Consider the following 21,514-nt stretch of genomic DNA (forward strand, 5'->3'; position numbering starts at 1 on the left):
CATTATAAAAACATGGTAGGAACACCTACCATGTAATAGTGCCAGTAAGGTCTATTGGGAGAAGTGAAGCTAAGAGTGATTGATCACACCCACATTCTGTGGAGATATTTACCTTGGTAGTAACCAGGTGTAAGTGTCATACTGGCTTGGACATCACTCACATTAACAAGGTTCATGTTTGTGAGTTAGGCAAAGATTCACATTCAAAAAATAGACCACTGTCTCCCTTGGTTACTGGTGGCAAAAGCAGTGCCAGCTCAGCTGCAATGCCCTCGACAGTCGTGAGGAACCAACCTAACATTTGTATTTAAGTGGAAATGCATCCACAGACCACAAAGGCAGGAAAACCACACAAACGGATGAAATGGACAATGGAAATGAATGAGTTTATCATCCATACTTACTACACCATCACAAAACTTAAAACAAACATTACAGTGTACAGACAACAACCACACCATAGATTCGCACAACAATATTCTCACCTCACTGTCACTGAACAAAGGGTTGTTATCAAAAAAGAACAATTATACACAACAACCTTATCCCACAAACAACACTTGAACTTATCAAACAACAGGTTGCTGATCAAATACATCAACAGAAAGAAACATTTAACATCAGGATAATCTAGCAACAAGCACTGATTATAGCACACATACAACAACTACCACTAATGATACTACAGACACTTCCTCATCCATCACTGATAAAATAGACATAGATTTAGTTAATATGCTCTCACTTATATTTCAGGAAACACTCACTAAATATACAGGTACAGATCCACACAAAGACCATGAATACCAAATATCAACACGTCAAAGGTAGTAGGAAAAACACTAAATTATTTAAACACTCACTCACTACCACACTACATCCATTTAGTGTCTACACTCTCAGACATTCATACATTAGTTTATGCTGGGGCAGTCCAGTCACAGTAGTGACACACCATGGACTGAAAATACAATCGCAGACAGATACATACAAAACACAATTTTATCACAAGCTTGCCTGGAAAGAAGAATAGAAACACAAATAAATGACATTAGACAGCAATTAGGCAAACTGACACAGTACACTAAAAACAACATAATACCCAAATTAAAGAAACAACTCAAAGACATTTTTAATAAAATCAAAACACACAGAACATAAACATCACAACACACATTACAGAATACGTCGATACACTAAAACAAAAACTCAAATGATATAAAATGTGATGCTATGTTTATCATAGCAAACACATTTCAAAACACATAGCAAACACATTCTTTTGTTGCAATTATTCACAAACAATGAAAAACTTTTACAGACAAATTAGTACCAAAACAGACACTGATACTCAGCACAGAGGCATACCAACAAAAGAAGAACTCACAATTTATTGGTCTTCTCTTCGGTCTGGTGCTGTCACACACAATGCTGTTGCAGGCTGGATTGAGACGGAGAACAAAAACTTAAACAATCTACCAACTATGTCCTGTGCCAAAATAAACATACACGACATCCGATACACTGTTAACAACATGCAACTGGAAGACACTGGGTGTAGACAACATTTACAATTTCTGGTACAAAAACTTCACATTATTGCACCAGGAACTAGCTAAACACTAGTTACAAACTGATGGATTTTCAGCTATTCAAGTTCAAATTGACAAGGATTTCTGTATTTGCTATGAATATACATTTAATGATATTCTTATACTGTAAATCTATTAATATTGTATATTAATACATTTACAAGTTTAGAGAGTGATTTTGATGTGATGATGATTAACTGTGTTTAAAAAAAATTTTCCCCTTGATGTGGGTTCCTGTCCGTGGTGAGGGGGCCTCCCAGAGATGGTTTAGTAACTCTTGTTTACCATCCCTGGGATCTGAACACTCACCCACGTGTTTGCTGTACGTGGTGACCCATATGCCGGAAAGGAGGATCCTGGTAGTTGAGGGGCAACATAACGTCCCCAACACACTGCTTTGGCCCCTGCTTTGGATAAACGGGAGGCTCAAATCAGGCTCTGTTTGAGTCAATCGGCTGGTCACTGAGTCTTTCTTGACCTCGGCCTGGAGTCAATCGATCGATGCAGACCGGGCGGACACGTCAGACAAGGTGTGCTCTTCTCGACTGCATTGTGAGGGTATAGCTCCTGGGAAACCCTGGTGCGACTGTCTATGGGAGTCTCTCATGTAACGGCATCCCTTTGTTGGACCCCATGGTGGGTGGGGTCACTAGGAGCTGAAATATCATTCCTCAGTCATGGATTCTAAAACCTCAAAAAATCCAGACACTCCTAAAAAAAGAAATGAAAACACTACCGGTCAGCCATCCTACTTGATAGTGCATGCTACTGGAGAAAAACCTCTGTTGAAATGCTTTCCTTTTTTGATTCAGAAATTATTTGAATCTAACATTGGGCACCTGAAGAAAACACAGGAATTGAGGTCTGGGGACCTACTGGTAGAAACTGCCTCACCTCAACAATCAGCAAAACTTTTAGCTATAAAGAGCTTGGGAGAAATTGAAGTCACAGTCACACCACATGGAAGTTTGAATTCATCACGTGGTGTGATATCTGAGATTGATCTGGTGTTTGAAGATGAATCAGATATTCAGATCGGTCTTTCAAACCAAGGTGTCACTGCTGTCCGACACATCTCCATTTGTCGGGATGGCAAGTTGATTCCTACCAAACATCTTATTTTGACTTTTAATAAATCGACTTTGTCATCTGTTATTACAGCAGGGTATCTACGCTGTCCAGTTCGCCCGTATATTCCAAATTCGCTGCGTTGCTTTAAATGCCAGCGATTTGGACATTCACAAACATCTTGCCGAGGGAAAAGCATATGCAGATATTGTGGGACTGAAGGTCACGAGAGTACCGAATGTAAAAGTACCCCATGCTGTGTGAACTGCAAAGACACCTATCTTGCCTACTCACGAAAATGCTCTGCATGGCAGAGAGAAAAAGAGATCCAGCGAGTGAAAACCGTTAACAACCTACTATACCCAGAGGCTCGTTGCATGGTCACTTCAAGTGCACCACTGAAGCAGAAGAAGACATATGCTGCTGTCTTGAAATCCACAAAGTCTTGTGGAGTTCAAACAGATATCTTGGTCTCTCCAAGTGAATCCCTTGCTCGCCATGCGAAATGTTTAATACAGCCATCTACCCAAACACCAGAAAAGGAGAGCAAAAAGTCCAAAACACCCCTACCTAAAACAGGGGTAATAAGAAGAAATGTGGGTTCTAAAAAGGCCAATAAAAACCCACTTAACAAGCAAAAACTGAAAATAGCCCCCTCTAAATCAGCTAAAAAATCAGAGAGACGGTCTATGAGCGAGTTCTCTGACTTCTCTAATGAAGAGACTAATATGGTGGTGACCCAACCAACCTCACCACCAAAAGGAAAAATCTTCAGTGAAACTGAAGAGGGACACATTTGCAAAGAATGCTGCCTCAAACATGTAATGGATTATAAAATAATTCAATGGAACTGTCATGGTTTCCGCAAAAACTTCTTTGACATTAAACACCTGACATCATCTACCCCATCTCTCTGCGTGGCACTCCAGGAAACACATCTCAAACCTGGAGAAAAAATTTTTTTAAAAGGATTTGATCTCTACCGCAAGGATGATGATAGCCACAATCGTGCCAGTGGAGGTGTGGCTATTCTGGTTTCAAACCGCATCCCGTCCTTACCGGTACAAATAACAACAGAGCTGCAAGCTGTGGCAGTCAGAATTTCAATGGGTGTAACTGTCACAGTTTGTTCCATATACTTGCCACCAGATGTCAGAGTCAATGAGGACGAATTGGATGACTTGGTTGAACAGCTGCCAACTCCATTTCTTTTACTGGGTGATTTCAATGGCCACAATCCAATGTGGGGCAGTCCCGACATCGATCGTCGTGGCAGGGCAATTGAGAGATTTATAGGAAATCGCCAACTGTATTTATTTAATACCGCAGAAGTGACATACTTCCATGCCCCAACAAGAACATTCACTGCCATTGATTTATCATTAGCTAGTCCAAACCTGTTTTCAGCATTTACATGGGAGGTTGGATCTAATCCACTCTCCAGTGACCACTTCCCAATATTTCTAAAATACCGAGGCGGAGAAAGCTGTGGAACAGCTTGTCCACCACGCTGGAAACTGGAAACAGCTGACTGGCCTGCTTTTTTCTCTATGGCCAACATCTCTGATGAAATGATTAATATTGCAGATATCAATGGTGCAGTTGAAGCTGTCACATCGAGTATTATTCAGGTAGCCGAAAAAACAATGGGGAAAACATCAACCAGATATCCAAAGCATCCGAAACCATGGTGGGATCAGAATTGCGAGGCAGCATTTAAAAAACAAAAGAAAGCATGGGGGATTTTCAGAAGGTACCCCACTGCTAACAATCTGGTTGCTTTTAAAAAAACAAAAGCAAATGCCAGAAGAATCAGAAGGCGAAGCCAAAGGGATTCTTGGAGGAAGTATGTATCTAGCATAACATCTTCCACCAGCTCAAAAGCAGTCTGGGATAAAATCCATAAAATTAATGGGAAATATGCTTCTCACTCCCTGTCCATGTTGGAAAATAATGGCACATTAATTAGTGATATACAAGGTATAGCTGATTTTTTGGGTGAGACGTTTTCCTCTTCATCCAGCAATATTATGTATACAAGGGATTTTCAGGTGTATAAAGCCCAAAGTGAAAAACAGTACTTAAACTTTCACTCCTCATCTAATGAGGAATATAATGTGCCATTCAGCAAAATAGAACTATGTACAGCAATCTCTCGCTCAGGGAATACTGCTGTAGGCCTGGATAAAATCCACTACAGCATGATTAAAAATCTGTCAGACAATTCCCTCAGTAATCTTCTGAATCTGTTTAACAGAATATGGACAGAACATGGAGGCTATCTATCATAATTCCCATTCCCAAGCCAGGTAAAGACTGTAAGAATCCCTCTAATTACAGACCAATTTCTTTTACTAGTTGTCTCTGTAAACTTTTTGAGAGAATGGTAAATGGACGTCTGATGTTTCTCTTAGAGGAAAAGGATTACTTTTCACCACATCAGAGTGGATTTCGTAGGAACAGAAGTACCACAGACAATTTAGTAAACCTTGAAGCATCTATATGCGAAGCGTTTGTTAGACAACAGCACTTAGTGTCTGTGTTTTTCGATATAGAGAAGGCCTATGATCGCTGCTGGCAATACGGGATACTCCGTGATCTGCACCAATTCGGATTGCGGGGTAATTTACCAATTTTTATAAAAAACTTCCTGCAGAATCGAAGATTTCAAGTTAGGATGGGCAACACTTTATCTAGGCTTTTCACACAAGAAGAAGGTGTTCCTCAAGGTTGTATTTTGAGTGTAACTCTGTTCCTAATCAAAATTAACAGCGTAGCTAAGTGTCTCCTTCCCAGTGTGAAACACTCTCTGTATGTGGATGACTTTCAGATTTCCTGTCAGTCTAGTAACATGAGTTTTATTCAAAGACAACTGCAAACCTCCCTAAATTTCATAGACAATTGGTCCAAGATCAATGGTTTTACTTTTAATGCAGAGAAGAATGCGTGCATCCACTTTTGCCAAAGGTGTGGTTTGCACCTGGATCCCGAAGTCTACCTAAATGGATTGAAAATTCCAATGGTCAACGAGGCTAAGTTTCTGGGTGTTGTGTTTGACCATAAATTGACGTTCTTGCCACACTTGCGCAATTTGAAGAGTAGATGTTTAAAATCTCTGAACCTTTTAAAGGTATTATGCTGCTCATTCTGGGGAGCAGACAAATGTTTGATGCTCAGGATATATAGGGCCCTTGTCTGCTCTAAGCTGGACTATGGATGCGTAGTGTATGGCTCTGCACGAGAATCTTCTCTTCGGATGCTGGATCCAATCCACCACCAAGCATTGCATTTGTGCACTGGTGCTTTTTGAACTTCTCCTGTTCAAAGCTTGTATATGGATGCTTTTGAGCCTCCACTATCTCTTAGGAGAGAACAGTTGTCTCTTTTTTACTACATTAAACAGAAATCTAAGAATAAACTGTTAGCTGATTGTTCAGATACTCAGCTGAAAAGATTATTTGCAACTCGCCCAAGTTGTGTCCCTACATTCGACATAAGAATGGAGAATGTAAGCAGCACGATTGACCTGGACACAAGCAACATTTCACAGGCTGAGGTTGATAATATATCACCTTGATCAATTCCTGTGATAAATGTTGACATTAGCTTAAAGCAGTTTCCTAAGGAATTCACCCCGGACTACATCTATAGACAGCACTTTGCAGAAATTCAACACCACAACAGAAATTTAATTTCTATTTATACTGATGGATCGAAATCGGTTGATTACGTTGGCTCAGCCTTTGTCTGCCAGGATGAGATCGTGGCAGAACAAATTGCATTGAATTCTTCCATCTTTACTGCAGAGTTTCAGACTATTTACCTAGCTTTAAAATATGTAATTAGGAAAGGTCATCGTCGCCGTGTTATTTACACTGACTCAGTTAGTGCACTTCAGGCTTTGATCTCACTGAACCTAGTTCTCATTCTATAGTGATTAAAATTCGCAAACTGTTTTGCCATGTTATTGCGAGTAATATTTCTGTAAAATTTTGTTGGGTCCCAGGCCATGTAGGTATAAAAGGGAATGAAGAAGCTGACGCAGCTGCAAAGTCAGCAAGTCCTTCTCAGCATACAATGTTTATTGAAGGAGGTAACTTGAAGCTGGTCGTTAAAAAACGACTGGAGGAGAGAGGGCAAAATGTGTGGAATGCACAAGTCCACGATAAACTACACGAGATCAAACCTATAATAGAAAATTGGACACACAAGAAAGTCTATGGCAGGAGATCTGAGGTTATTCTTACCCGTTTGAGAATTGGACATACTCGACCGACTCATCAATACCTTTTGAAGGGTGATGACCAGCCTGTATGTCGGTATTGTAAGTACCCTCTTAGTGTAAAACACATATTGTGCAATTGCTCTGTCTTTGAGAGGTTGCGTAAACAGTATTTTCGAAATGCAAGTCTGTCAGAGGTTTTGGGCCAGAGGCCAAGTCTGGACAATCTACTGGACTTTCTGAAAATCATTAATATGTATAAAGAGATTTGATCATTTATTTATTATATAGTTGTATTTGTTTTGTTTTTCTTACTTAAATTGTTGTATATATTTGTTGTTGTTGTTGTTTGTTTATTTATCTATTTATATTCTTTCATTTTTTATTTATGTTTAGTTGTAATTTTCATCATATGGTTTTGACTTGTCTTGTTCAAATTTATTTACCATTTGACCTGGCGCAGCTTAGCCTACATGGTTCTTGTGCCAAAAAACAGGAATTAACCAACCAACCTTAAAAATATTTTAATCATTTAATGCATGCAATTTGAGATAGTTTTAATTATTAAAAACTTTATGTGAAACTTGTTGGCATATTCAAATGTCTAAAATAAACTGCAAAGTCAAGATAATCAAAATATTGACACTTTTGAAAAAATTTTAGTCTAATGTAGTAAATAGTATATGATGATTAGTAAAAATAAATAAATAATAATTGTATTCTTCAAGAACATGATATTGTTCTCAAGTGCTAGTGGAAACAGTAAATGAATTGTTATTTTAATGTTAATTAAAGATGTTGATTATAATTAATAACTTGATAAACTGGATATGTGTCAAAAATACTCCACCAAAACATTAAAATCCAGTGCACAAAATTTAGCTGGAGTTTCGTGTTTTAGTGGTATATCCTTCATATTGACTATTTCCATTTTTTATAAGAAAGAAGAAGATTTTAATTAAAATGTGCTAATAATTGCATGCTAGACAAATATATAAGTTTAAATAATGATTTTAGACTGTAAATGAATAAATTGCTTAAATAAAATGAGGACATGAGAGAATAATTATATCCATAATTTAATATGTTAAATATTTATAGTTTTATATTCACAAATTATTTGAAAACAAAATATTTATAAGAAATCAATTTTAGAGACAAAATTATAAGTTCAAAAATGAATTAATGTCTTAATTTAAGGAATTAATACTTTAGTAATTAATTAAACTATCGTGGAATGAATAATAATAGCAAGGTTTAGGCCAAACTTTTAAATGTGAAAACGTGTAGGTCGGACATTCGGCTCCGCTTTCCCATAAGCCTAGAAGTTTTACAATGGTGTTTGGAAAGTCGGTGGAATCGTGCTCGACATTCCAAACGTCATTGTCAAACTTTTAGGCTTGCGGGAAAGCGGCACCGAATGTCCGACGTACACATTTTTGCGTTTAAAACTTTGGCCTCAACCTCGCCTTAAATGACTGCTGGAGTAAATTGGGTTACCTTATCACTATTAATTAAATTCTACATAATTTGGTACTAGAGAAAGGCATTAGGCATCATCTCTTATTAAATTTAATAATTGTAATTAAATTCCAGGTTGATTCTTTTCTTCCAGAATATTTTAAATTATTTATTAAATATTAATTTAATTATAATTATTAAATTTGATAAGAGAAGGTGTCTAATGCCAACCTCTAGTACCAAATTATTTAGAATTTAATTAATAGCAATTACGTAAAGTAGCCTGATTTAATCTGGCAGTTATTTGGCAAATTACTAAAATATCTGGCTTTTGGAAGTTTATGTATGAATAACATTGTGTATGTGATCAGTCATTGAATCAATCAACATAAGAACAGCTCATTCTGAATTTACTCTCAGCATTTTTGAATGGTTTGTTTTAGGTTTGCAATTGCTGAAAATTGTCTTATGTCTTTGTAAATGGATCTAACAAGAAGCCCCCGTAGATTTGTTATTGGATTTGGTTCATGGGACCATGTAGGTCATGACAAAACTTCAATATTATTTGTAGAAAACTAGTGTTTCATTATTATGGCAGGATGCATTATCCTGCTGAAAGATGAAATTCTTACTACCAAGAATTGACCATATTTATTATCTTGATCTTCCAACAGAGTGCAATACGATTTAAAAGTGAAATATCCGGGAACAAAGATATCGGTCTTTCCTCAGCTGAAAATGCAGCCCAAACTATCACATAGCCACTATCCTTTTGTTGACTTAAGAGCAAAAGGTAATGTGCAAATAACTCACGTCGATACTTTCGACAACTACCGAGTATCAAGGTTACTATTTTCATCTGAAAACTGTATAATACACTACTGATGGGTCAGCTCACAATCTTTCTTGCCATATCCAAAGAAGCATTTTTATGCTTGTTTGTTAATGTGATTTCCTCATTAGTTTTCTGTATTTAAACATTTTGTTGGATTGCAAAACTTAACAGGAAAGTTTGGCAACACCTTTGATTTTATTTGCCGACAACTGAGATCAAGTTGCAAATAAATAAATCTTTAGTCACGAGATGGTAAGCAAGATTTTATTTCCGGATACTATTTAGCGGCCCCATCAATTTCACATTCTATAACATTAACCCCAGCATATTTAGAATGGTCAATTCCACAGCAATTTTCCTGTTGGTTGCTCCACTGCCACAAAGTCTCCAAATATGTATAATTTCAGATTCTGTGAGTTGGTATGTATCCATGTGGCATGTTTCTTGCTCTCTCAATAATCATTAAAGCAATGTATCTCTTTGTATTCTACAGGTAAATGTTTCATATGATTTCATTTGCATACTTTCTTTTGTGATTGTGCACACAATATACACTAAACCTATAATTTCGATTTTGTTAAAACTACTTTTTTCTATTTAATAAAGCATACTAGTTTCACCATGATGTGGGGAATATAAACATATAAAAATTATGATACTCATTACAAAACAATAAAAACCATGATAATACTGTGATAAACAAATTATTACAGAAAAAAAATTTTTCATATATATACAAAAATGTAATACAAAATTTATACAACCAACCATAATCAATAAATGAAACAAAATATCAACACAATCAAAATCATTGGGAGAACTATCCAAAAAAATAAATAAATAAATAAAAATTATAAATATAAAATAACTACACCCACCTAAAAGCAGAAGAAAAATTAATTATCAGGTCAAAACAATGGATAGTCTCCTCCTGTTTTGTAATAATTTGAATATAAAAGTATTTAACATATTAAAATTATGGATATAATAATTGAATTTTGCATGCTATTATATTTAAGCAATTTATTCATTTACAATGTCAAAACATTACTTGAACTCATATTTTTGTCACTAGCACTGTGTATTTTTTCTTGAATGAGATAAGAATGAATATTCCCCAGAAAATATTTCCTTCCTCTTTTTCCCTCTGTTGATATAATTTGATGCTGCTATTCTATAGTCTGTTGATCGTAAGTTGGTACTTACTGTAAACAAACATTTTGATGACCAATGAAACTCTCTGCTGGAGATTTTCATTGGTCAGTCACATTCAGAAGAGGCTAGACACGTGTCGACCAGTTAAGCCTCTTTCTCTGTACACGTTAACATAGGTCAGAGTGATCATAACAATTTAAAAATTACCAAGATAATAATTAGAAAAGTTATTATAGCCTACTTTAACATTTTTATGTAGCCATTTAAATATAGTTTGTTAAAAATTAATATTTAAATATATACTAGTTTAAGTATGTTACATTGAGAAACTCAAAACGATGTTTGTCGACGTAGTTATCTCGGGCAAGCAGTTTGAGCAGTAATATGTCACAAATGAAAGGTTATAAGTGATTTATTGTTTTATGCTATACGTTTCTTGTCTAGTTTTGTGTTCAATTATACGAGCGCTAAGGTGGCTTTTCTTTTTCGCTAGACTTATCAATAAAAAGGAGGACAAGCTTTAGAAAAACTTCTTATTTCTTTGAGTGTGCATTTTGGACAATTATGTCCCTTTTCAACTCTGACATTACAACGATATAAGGAAAATTACATACAGGTTAGCATAATGTATACAAGTTAGCATAAATTTATTGTAATGTTACAAAATTGTAAAAGATCATTAGGAAACTTACATGGATTATGAGAAATGCAGTTGTGACATTAGATAAAATATGGATGGCGATTATTGATTAACAGGTATAAGCTAAAATAACGATTAAATTGGAAATGATTTACAAAAGGGAAAAGATTTATTGATTTTATTGTTGATTTAAAAAAAATATAATGAAAAGTACAGATAAAAAAGTAAAGTGTAATAAAAAAAATTATTTTTTAAAAATATAATTAACTCTCAGGTAAGATATAATCAAAAAACGTTTAATAAAACTCCTCTAAAAACACCGGACTATAAGCATATCTTCCATTCTATATCCAGGTTTGGAATGGAAGATATACAAAAAACGTTTAATATTTGATAATCTTTGAACTCTGATAACTTTTCCATGGTTGAATTGAAATTCACCAAACTCTGCAAAAATATGAAGCAAATGTCTAGCTTTATATTCCAAAAAATCAGCATCCAAAAATGTCAAAATACCTCTTTGTTATTAAGCATCAAAGATTAAGCATTTTTTGATTATATCTTACCTGAGAGTTAGTTATATTTTTCAAAAAATGATTTATACGCATGCCAAGGTTCTACTGAGCATTTTGACACCAAAATCATGGGAGAATTTTTTTTAAAACTGAAGACATGAAATTGCAAAAGTCTGCACTTGCTTACTGTTTGCCCAGGCAATTAAGACTAACACAAAATATACCGTATTTATTTGCATATAAGATGAGGTTTTTATTAATTTTTCACTGCTTCAAAAACCTAGAATGTCCTATCCAAAAAAATCCAAAAATGCAAAAAAATCTTCACTCACACCTGTAGGTGTGAGTGAAGATTTTTTTGCATTTTTGCAATAATTTTTGTGAACCCTGCATTTGCATTTTTTACTGGATGCTCACTCTCTGGTGTTTAAAAACAAATGTATTTTATCTGGATTGTTTCAATCATTTATGTGTATTGTCAGGAGTAAAAATGAATAGCAATAGGAAAAGGAAAGCTTTTGAATTGAATTCCAAATTGAAATTCCAAAATCACATGGGAGCCCGATATAAGTTTTAATCCATTCCCATGTAAAAACAGATGATTATTTGGAAATCGTAATTTGGAGAAACTCGTAAGAGTAATTAACAGAAAATGGATTTTACTGTTAAGAATTGGCAAAAAAGATTCCCGATTGTCCAGCTTTACGTGAGCAAATTATGTTGTCAATTTTACAAGATTTTTTCCTTAAAGTTTAAAATGCCAGTAATTTTTGTGAAACAATGTCTGCATTTACATGCATTTGATAATTTATTTCTGATTAAACAAAATAAAATTAGAACTGTATTAATAAATTTAATTTTCTTTATTTTGATCTTTAGTCACATTTTGTCCGATATGTGAGGAAATATATTTATAATTGTGTAGGTGAATATTCTTTACAAATTCTGTGAATGTAATGTTCCTTTCTGATATGCCTGTTGTCTTTGCTACCATTATCACTATATTATTCACACAGACTTCTGGATTCATTTCAGCTAAAGAATTAAACAGATTTAATACTAAAGAAATTTATTCGTTTATTTGAACTCCTGTGCGATTTTCCTTGTGGATGTATAACTGTATTTACATTTAACACCTTCTTTCCTACTTTTTTTAAAATTTTATAATTAATTATGTTTAATTACATTAAAAATAATAAAAACGAAAAAAAAACACAAAAGAAATGTGTTAATTTTGAAGAAAAAGCTTCAAAGTACAATTTCCTTTTTCTTGCCTTAGTGCGAAACTTGACACTGATGAGTCATTGTTTACACAGCTGGATGACCTTGAGAACAGCTGGTGTCATGTTTTGCGGGACATTCTCATGAATCTCTCGGGAGGAGAAGGGAAAAAAGTAGGGTGAATACTAGATGGCAGGATATTTCAAAATTTTTTTTTTTAATTACGATTTTAATTGAAATTTCCGACTCCCCCCTGACTTAATTAATTGTACATATAAAAAAATCTATTAATTAAAAAAATTAAAAAACTATTGGATGTTGTTTTTGACATCAGAAAATAGCTTTAAATAACTTTACCGAAGTAAAATCGGCGCACTAGAACTTTAGAATGATGAATAAAGTTTGATAAAAAAATTCCATAAAAAAACAATTAAGCATTAATCGCACATCATTAAGGGTCAATTAAAATTGCAATAAAATTTTTTTGTGCGGGTAAAAATTTTTTAAAAAATTTGAGGACAGAAAACATCCGAAAATTCAAAAAAAAAATTTTTTTTCTTTACCATGGCTCAAACGCTCGTTTTCTGTGTAACGCTATGTAAATCGCTCGAACTCAGTTCGATTGCGGACAGAAAGGGGTTAAGTTTTCCATTTTTGTAGTTTGACAATACACAAAGTTTGAAATAACAATAGTTATTGTAATGAATGGAAAACAAAACCAAAACATTATAACGTGCATGACCAGAAAAAAGTTTATTTTTAATGATTCAGAATGTGCATATATTTGTGGAGATCTGCGAAGATCCGTGGTGTTAAAAATCACAGGAAGTGAGTGATTCGGATTACCACAAGGAGAGAAAAGCAAGACAGTCACTTAAAACTAATCTTTATGTACAAAATTATATATACAGATATACACATTATCCAATACACACTAGGATACACAGCACGTGGCGGTTCACAACGAGTCCTTTGGCGAAGAGTAAATCAAAACAAAAAAATTCCAACAAACGAAAAAATGTTTACTCAGTGATATTGCAAAACGGGCACTTATCTCACGTGTACAAATTCTATCCCGTGTTTCACTATTTCTTTTACTGATGGAAACGGATTTCAAGATCACCAATCTCCACCACAACGAACAAAGAAAATTTACCAGTTACATATACAGCTCCCAAAGGACGACACACTCCTAACAGCTGAAAGTCCGGAACCAGAATGCCTCGTTGCCGATCCTGCACCCCATACATATCAACCCCACCACCGACACAGTGCTGCCATGCAAAACCCGCCCAAAAGTAAACAAAAATAAAATATATATATATTTTTTTTTTTATTACAATTATCGATTACAAATAAAACCGTGCATACATTAAAGGAGATGATAATTTACAATAATAACATTAAAGAAATCAAAAGAAAACAATTTATTTTTATAACAACAATATAGGCCGACAATATATAAGGATGACACATATTCATTAAAAATAACAATTTAACAATATGAAATAACTATATTTATAATCATTGCTAAGTGACCATTAAAGATTTTATAAATAACAAGGAACAATTCCCTGTGGACGAATGAGATACAATGTGGTTTCTAATTGATGAATGTAGGTTTAAACCAATAAACAAATGGAGGTGGGTCTTAGTTTGTTTACAACTTATGATAAATAGACTAACTATATTTTAATTTCTAGTTATTAAGAAAACTTAAATTATTATATAATTTTTTTATGTCAATACTTGTTTTATAAATTTTTAAAATGTATCTTTAAGGTTCGCAATTGAAAGTGATGCATAATTTACGCCTATTATCGACAGATGTTTTAGACCTCTGTAGACACAAACTGAATAAAATTCAGTAAGCCTATTTCTGACTTTTACTTTGAAATTGAAATATAACTTATATAATTAATATAACCAGTCAGTTGTTTAAAATTAAGTACAGTAGAGCATCGATTATTTGACCCCCGATCAACCGTCACATCGGTTAACCGACCGCATTCTAGTCGGCAAATTCAAACGTCCGCTAGTCGTGCGGCGCTACAATATTTGGCTACGTCTTGGCTACTTTAATATTATTTTTGTTAAATTTTTGCGTGTTTTGGCTGGAAACACTGGCTCAACCACGAAAGGGAGGCCAGTATTTAAACCAGGCGTAATTTTATATTTTTTATTTATTTCTGTATTTATTTTGTGCAAAATAAAGAAATAATTTAACGATGATTATTATTTAAAAAAAGATTTTTGTTAGGCTTAACATTGATGAAAATTCAACGCGAAGTAGGTTAATAGCGATATACTAATAATGTATTTTTTCATACTTTTCGGTTATCCGTTTTTTGACTTATCCGACCAACCTCATTACTGTTTGCCCAGGCAATTATTAAGACTTACACAAAATATACCGTATTTTGTAAATCGATGCTTTACTGTATAATATTTTTTTTGATATAGTAAAAGTGAACATTAGCACCTTTTGATACATTTATTTATGAATTAATGGATATTAAAATCTTAGCTATATTTTTATTTTAAACAATAACAATGATAAACAATATTTTAAAGATTAAGTAATTTCTTTTTAAATATTAAGGTACCATTTCTTATTCTTAAGTATGACTAGTCCTTACTTAACATTGTTGATAGATTTTTGGAAATTGTGATGTTAAGCAAAACAAGATATAACACAACCATATAGAGACTGGGAAGATTTTCAAGGAATGGAAATGTTGTAAAAAACTTGGCATTTGTGAGACAAAGTATTCTAGAGTTAATGGAGATCTACGGAGCATTCCAGAAGTCAAACCCATTAACTGTAAAGAGGCTAGCACAATCCCAAACCCATGGAAAATATATATAAATTCAACAGAAACACATTCTACCAATCAGTGTCTATCAACTGTCCTCCAATCATCGATGACTACGTTAAATTTATGATTTGTTCCAAAAACATGCAATTTGAATTTTGGAACACCAGCCTGAGGATGTCCTTTTAAAGATGGACAAAAATGTTTGCTTCTCAAAGTGAGTACTTCTTTTCTATTGCTGTTTCTTTGGTTTTGTGAAGTAGTGGGTCTTGGATTAATATTAACCAGCATTGGGGTGTTGCTTTTATGAACTATGGCTATGCCAACCAAACGATACCAAAAAATGTTCTTAAACTTTGTCACATGAATGCCAAGTTAACTTTTTTACAACAATATAACACAACTAATTCTGCTATGGGCTAGATTATATGAACAGAACATAATTTGATTAATATTTTAATTGTATTGTTTGCAACTTCTAGCATTGATTTTTTTTTTATCTCATAGAATTGATTTTATTGTTACAAAGAACAATTTCCTGCACACAAATGAGATACAATGCAGTTTCTAATTGATGGACATAGGTTTAAACCAATAAACAAAGGGATGTCTGTCTTAGTTTGTTTACAATAGGTGCCAACTTACAATAAATAGACTATATTTTAATTTCTAGTCATTAAGAAAACTGCATAAATTTGAAGTAAAACCAGTTTCTTCTACAGGAGAGAGGACTGAGTAGTGATAAACTATGATCATAACTTACACCCAATATCACAAACAACCAAACACCTTAAGTTGCTGAGAAAAATTTAATAAATAACAAACGTTTTCAGCCAAATCTGTTGGCCATCATCAGGTTAAACATATTCGAATGCAAACACAAAATGTTTAAATACAAATAAATAAAATAACGGATAAAATATACATATAAGAAAGTAAAAATTAAATATAAATAACAAAAATATATAAAAAATATGTATAGGTTAAATAATAAACTACACGAAACTCTAATAAATGCAAGAAGTGCATTTATCAATAAATTATACGAAATTCTGACAAATACAAGATATGCAGTGATAACAAAATCAAGGCATTAAATTAAGAGCTATCAAACCTCTTAATTAAATATTTCCATGCCGAAGGCAACCCTTCGGCATCCCTGGCATTAATGCAGGCATTATGTAATCTGCTCTTAAATATTTCAATTTTTTCGGCGCAAAACGCTAAAGTCGGTGAGTGTACAGGTTTAATGATGTCTGCTTCACCCCACTTGACTACCGAGCCTTCAACCTGCGCCATCCGAGATAGAATTGTGGCGTTAGATCTTTTGCTGATGTTGTATTTGTGCTCCCTCAATCTAATCCCTAAGCTTCTATTAGTAACTCCAATGTAGTTTTTATTAATGCCTAGTTCTTGGTTTTCATAAGGAATTTTGTACACTCCAGCCATTCTTTCTTTATCAATACGGTCTTTGTCGTTCCTTAATAATTTGTACAAGTTGGAAGCCTTCTTGAAAATTAACTTGGTATTTTTGCGGACTGAGATTTCCTTCATGATAGCTTCTTTCTTTCTGTCATATGTGAACTTTGTGAATTTGCGGAAATCCCCTCCTTGAGCTTTTGTTTTGTTATTCTTGTAGTTTTTGATTAGTGTGGTTATCATATCTGCCCTGTACCCTAGAGTTCTAGCGATATGCGATATCCTGTAGATTTCTTTTTGTCTATCAACCACACTACTGCAGTAGAGAAAAGCCCTGCGAACAAGGGCACGGAAAGCAGCCATTTTGTATTGGTAAGGATCATTCGAACGCGATGGAATGTACAAAGGGCTATGCGTTGGTTTTACGTACACTTTAGTGATCAAATGTCCTTCCTTGAATTCGATGTCAATGTCTAAAAAATGTATCCGTGAGGAACACGTCTGTGTGAACTTGTATTGAGAAGGTTAGAAAAGAGTGTTATTTGTGGCTTCATGAATGACATTATGTATTTTAAAAGATACGTGGACGATGTCCTTGTAATATGGAAAAATGACCGGAAAATCGAGGAATTTATTAATAGAATCAACAACAACGATGACGGCCTCATGCTAAAGATTGAACAGACGTGTTCCTCACGGATACATTTTTTAGACATTGACATCGAATTCAAGGAAGGACATTTGATCACTAAAGTGTACGTAAAACCAAGGCACAAAGGTATTGAAGTTACAAATGGAATCTTATCATATTTACAATTCTTAGGAATGAAAGAGACCACTTAAATAACCAAAGAGCATCCCGTATATACAGGGTGTGGCAGAAAGAACGTTCTGATTTGGAATGACAATAAAAAAAATACAAAGCAAGATAGAGAAAAAAGTCTTTTATACATGATAAGTACACAGTATGCCATTGTCATCCATTAGGTTTTGAAGAGTACATTAGTTAAATGGCGATCGTCAATGTTGATGCAGTTTTGAAGTCTTTTTCGGAAATTTTGCATTGATCTGTGGACCCTGTCCAGTGGAATCATCTTGATTTCTTGCAAATTTGTTGGTCATTTGTTGGTACACTTTTGATTTGAGATAGCCCCACAGCAAAAATCACATGTGGTCAAATCTGGCAAACGCGGTGGCCAATCATTTTTTTTTTTTTCCATTGATGGTCATCATTTTCCCTTGCGGGGATCAGAGTCATCCTTGTCCCACATTTGTATCACAAGGAGGACGTTTCTTTATTAAAATAATCATTAGTTTCAAACAAACAGTATAACATACAATATAAAATAGAAGAACATTAGAAACTATTTACAATGGTTTATGATTGCTATTACATAACAGGGCCGACAACTTGTCGGCAGGGGAAGGTGGAGATGGCTTGTCTCCCCAACCCTTACATTAGGATTCATGTAGGTCCTGAGGTCATTTCTGAGGTTTTTGTCACGGATAATGGTGTACAGATCTGCTTTGGTTAGATGGTTTTGCTGGTGTAGCAGAGTATGAAAGAGAAAGGATGGAATTATCAATTCCATCCTTTCTCTTTCATACTTATGACACTTGAGGAACAGGTGTTCTAGGCTTTGTTCCTCTGCTCCGCAGCCGCACTCTGCGGTCTGCCTCTTGCCGATTTTCTTAAGATATGCATTACAGTTTCAGTGGCCAGTGTAATGTTGGCTGCTGATATAGTCTATTGGAATCCATCTGAGGTCTCTTGTTCTGTCTTCTACACTTGGTAATAACCAGAAAGTGTGCCTTCCTTTAGTGGAATTGGACCACCGGTCTTGCCATTCAGTGTTTGTTTCATTTCTCATTTTATTTTTAATATCAGAGATTGGAATCCTTTTGTAGGATACCTCTTGGAGGTCTGTGGCCTCTTTAGCAAGTGTGTCCGCTTGCTTGTTTCCAGCAATGCCGGTGTGGGCTCTCACCCTTCTTGATTTGAACCTTAAGATTGTGTAGCCTGATTATTTCTTTGATCTTATAAGATAGTTCATGCATGTCATTGAATTGCTTGAGGGTGCATATAGCAGCTCTGGAGTCAGAGTGTATTAGAATTAGTTCAGTTGTTTTAGTCTCAACTGCCCAGTTGATTGCCCTTTCTATGGCATGTAATTCAGCCTGATAGACCGAACAATAGTCGCTCAGTCTATACTTATTAGCTATTATTTCTTTGCCTTCTTTCATTATTAGGAAAGCTGCTCCAACTTCGTTGTCTACCCTGGAACCATCTGTATATATCTGTATGGCATTCTCGTTACCATTCTCGCCCATTTCTATAGTTCTTTTTTCATATGGCTTGGGCATTGTCGCTATTGGTGGTTTAAGTTCATAATCGAATTTGGTAAATTTTGTACCATCAATTGTAATATTATGACCTCTCCTACAATAGTAGAGAGTAGCTCGTTCATTCACTATAAGGTCTAGTGGAGGGGGCGGTGGCCAACCAATATCACCCCATAAAGAGAGAAGATGGCCCAGAAACAAGTTTCTGAGAATTTCAAATGACCTTCTAGAGCAGTGTTTCTCAAACTTTTTTGTCTGGTGGCACACTGAAATTATTAAACAAAATTCACGGCACCCCTATCATTATTATTATTATTATTATTATTTTGCTTTTTTATGGTTAGTAAAGATATGAAGGATGATGTTAAGTACTGTTTTAGCTTCCGACTCTTTCAACGATTATCGACACTACTGTGTGCCGGAAATAACCGTTCCCTAACGGGTACTTTATGCGGATTTGCATTAGCGTGCCAGGCCTGGACTTTAAGCGTGCACTGAATTAAATGATGACAAGGTTTGTCAATAACAAAATCAAAATATTTAATTAATCTTCTAGCAATAAACTATATACAGCAGGAGTGGCCAACTTTTGTGTACATAAGAGCTACTTTTTATTGTAAAAATGTGTCGCGATTGACTTGTTGTCGTATGCATAGTCTAAGTGGCGAGGGGTGTGTGAAATACATACTATGTTTATACACTGTGTTTCAGTATGAGGTGCACTCCCGCGAGCTATGGGTAGATAAGGAAAATATATGTTCAAAACTATTTTTTATTTTTTAAATTACTTATTAAGTTTTCAAGATATAGGCTCATAAAGAAAATAAATTTACAGACCCAACTTTTGATATTTGCAGTTACGAGTTCATTCCGTACAGGTGGCACCTAAAAAAAATTGATTTTTCGACACTTTCAGGATAAGATTTTTTATTAACTTTAAATATAATTTATTTTTTTATCAATTACAATATATAAATTGTGGTACTATTTGTTTGTAAACTTGAAAAAGTTGTTATAAAACTGCACAATACGGCTGATAATTTGATTATAAGATTTTACTTTCGCGATTTTTTTTTTTGGGCGAGGAAAATTTATCATGGAAGAATGATATAAGATTTTTAGACTTATTTTTTGCTAATCTATCAATAGCTCGCGGGAGTGCTCTTTGTACTGAAACACCCTGTATATCTACCTACGTAAAAAACAACGTAATTATTTAACGGGCCAAAAAACTCGCGTCCAGGGGAATTAAAACAACATGAGTAATTATTAACAATATTTATTAATTCAAATTAACTACTGATAAAGACAGTTTTAGAATTTATTTTATTACGTTACATTAATGGGAGGACTGAGTTTGCACGTCTCTTACCAAGGAAACATAATAAGTGTATATCCTGACAAAGGTAATAATAATGATTCTTCAGTATAGGAATCAGTCAGGACAGAATGTTTAGTCGTCGTTAACTTTAAGTATGAAAGTGCCAATTCACACAGGTATGTAGTTCCGAAACAGGAATAAAATATATTTGCTACATTTGGTGATACTGGGATTTTTTCTCAATTGACGTATTTCCAAAAATCCAAAAATATAGAGGTCTGTTGCCAAAAACGCTCACTTATCAAGTAAATAGATAGGTAAGAAAAGCCATAATTTAATTTAAAACATAAAGAACAGGTACTAACATTTTAAACAAATGAAAAATTGAAACTCAACGTTGTCACCGTGGATAAACAATATTGATTAATAATAATATTATTGTTAATACTAAAGAAAAGAAGCTACCGCATGACAGTATCAAATATTCAAGCTAAATGGCTGTGTTTTCTACGAGTCCAGTCATAACTGCATGCATATTGTTGCTTTTGCGCATTACATTCACGCGTTGCGTTCAGTTACAAGTGTAACACATTAAGTCAAGACATCGCGAGCGATCGACCAAAATTGGCATCGTGATCGACCGGTCGATCGCGATCGACTTGTTGGCCACCCCTGATATACAGTATTTAGTAAAAATCAAACAATAATTTATTCAATGAAATTCAGTAAGAATCACCTCGACAATACTCAATTCAATCTATTTCTAACTTAATTCTATTCCCCTTGGGAATCCGACAAAATCAAAGACTTAACTTATAAACAATAATTCTTATAAATTACGGATCCTAACCGTCACCTTAATATACTAGTAACCTATTTTCTCAACTCTCAAGACTTCCTATAATC

The 21,514-nt window shown here is 34.4% G+C and overlaps 1 protein-coding gene across 3 annotated transcripts in view; it reads left to right on the forward strand.

Annotated features, from left to right (window-relative positions):
• Positions 1 to 21,514, forward strand: part of LOC136988060 (FERRY endosomal RAB5 effector complex subunit 3) — a 170,179-nt gene that overhangs the window by 68,684 nt on the left and 79,981 nt on the right. For all 3 annotated transcript variants that reach the window (XM_067285859.1, XM_067285861.1, XM_067285860.1), the window contains exon 7: positions 14,492 to 14,576. In XM_067285859.1, the coding sequence (XP_067141960.1) occupies positions 14,492 to 14,576 (85 nt within the window). The remainder of the gene's footprint in view (positions 1 to 14,491; positions 14,577 to 21,514) is intronic.

This window comes from Centruroides vittatus, unplaced genomic scaffold (assembly GCF_030686945.1).
Source record: "Centruroides vittatus isolate TY-2023 unplaced genomic scaffold, ASM3068694v2 scaffold_3046, whole genome shotgun sequence".
Taxonomy (NCBI): domain Eukaryota; kingdom Metazoa; phylum Arthropoda; class Arachnida; order Scorpiones; family Buthidae; genus Centruroides; species Centruroides vittatus.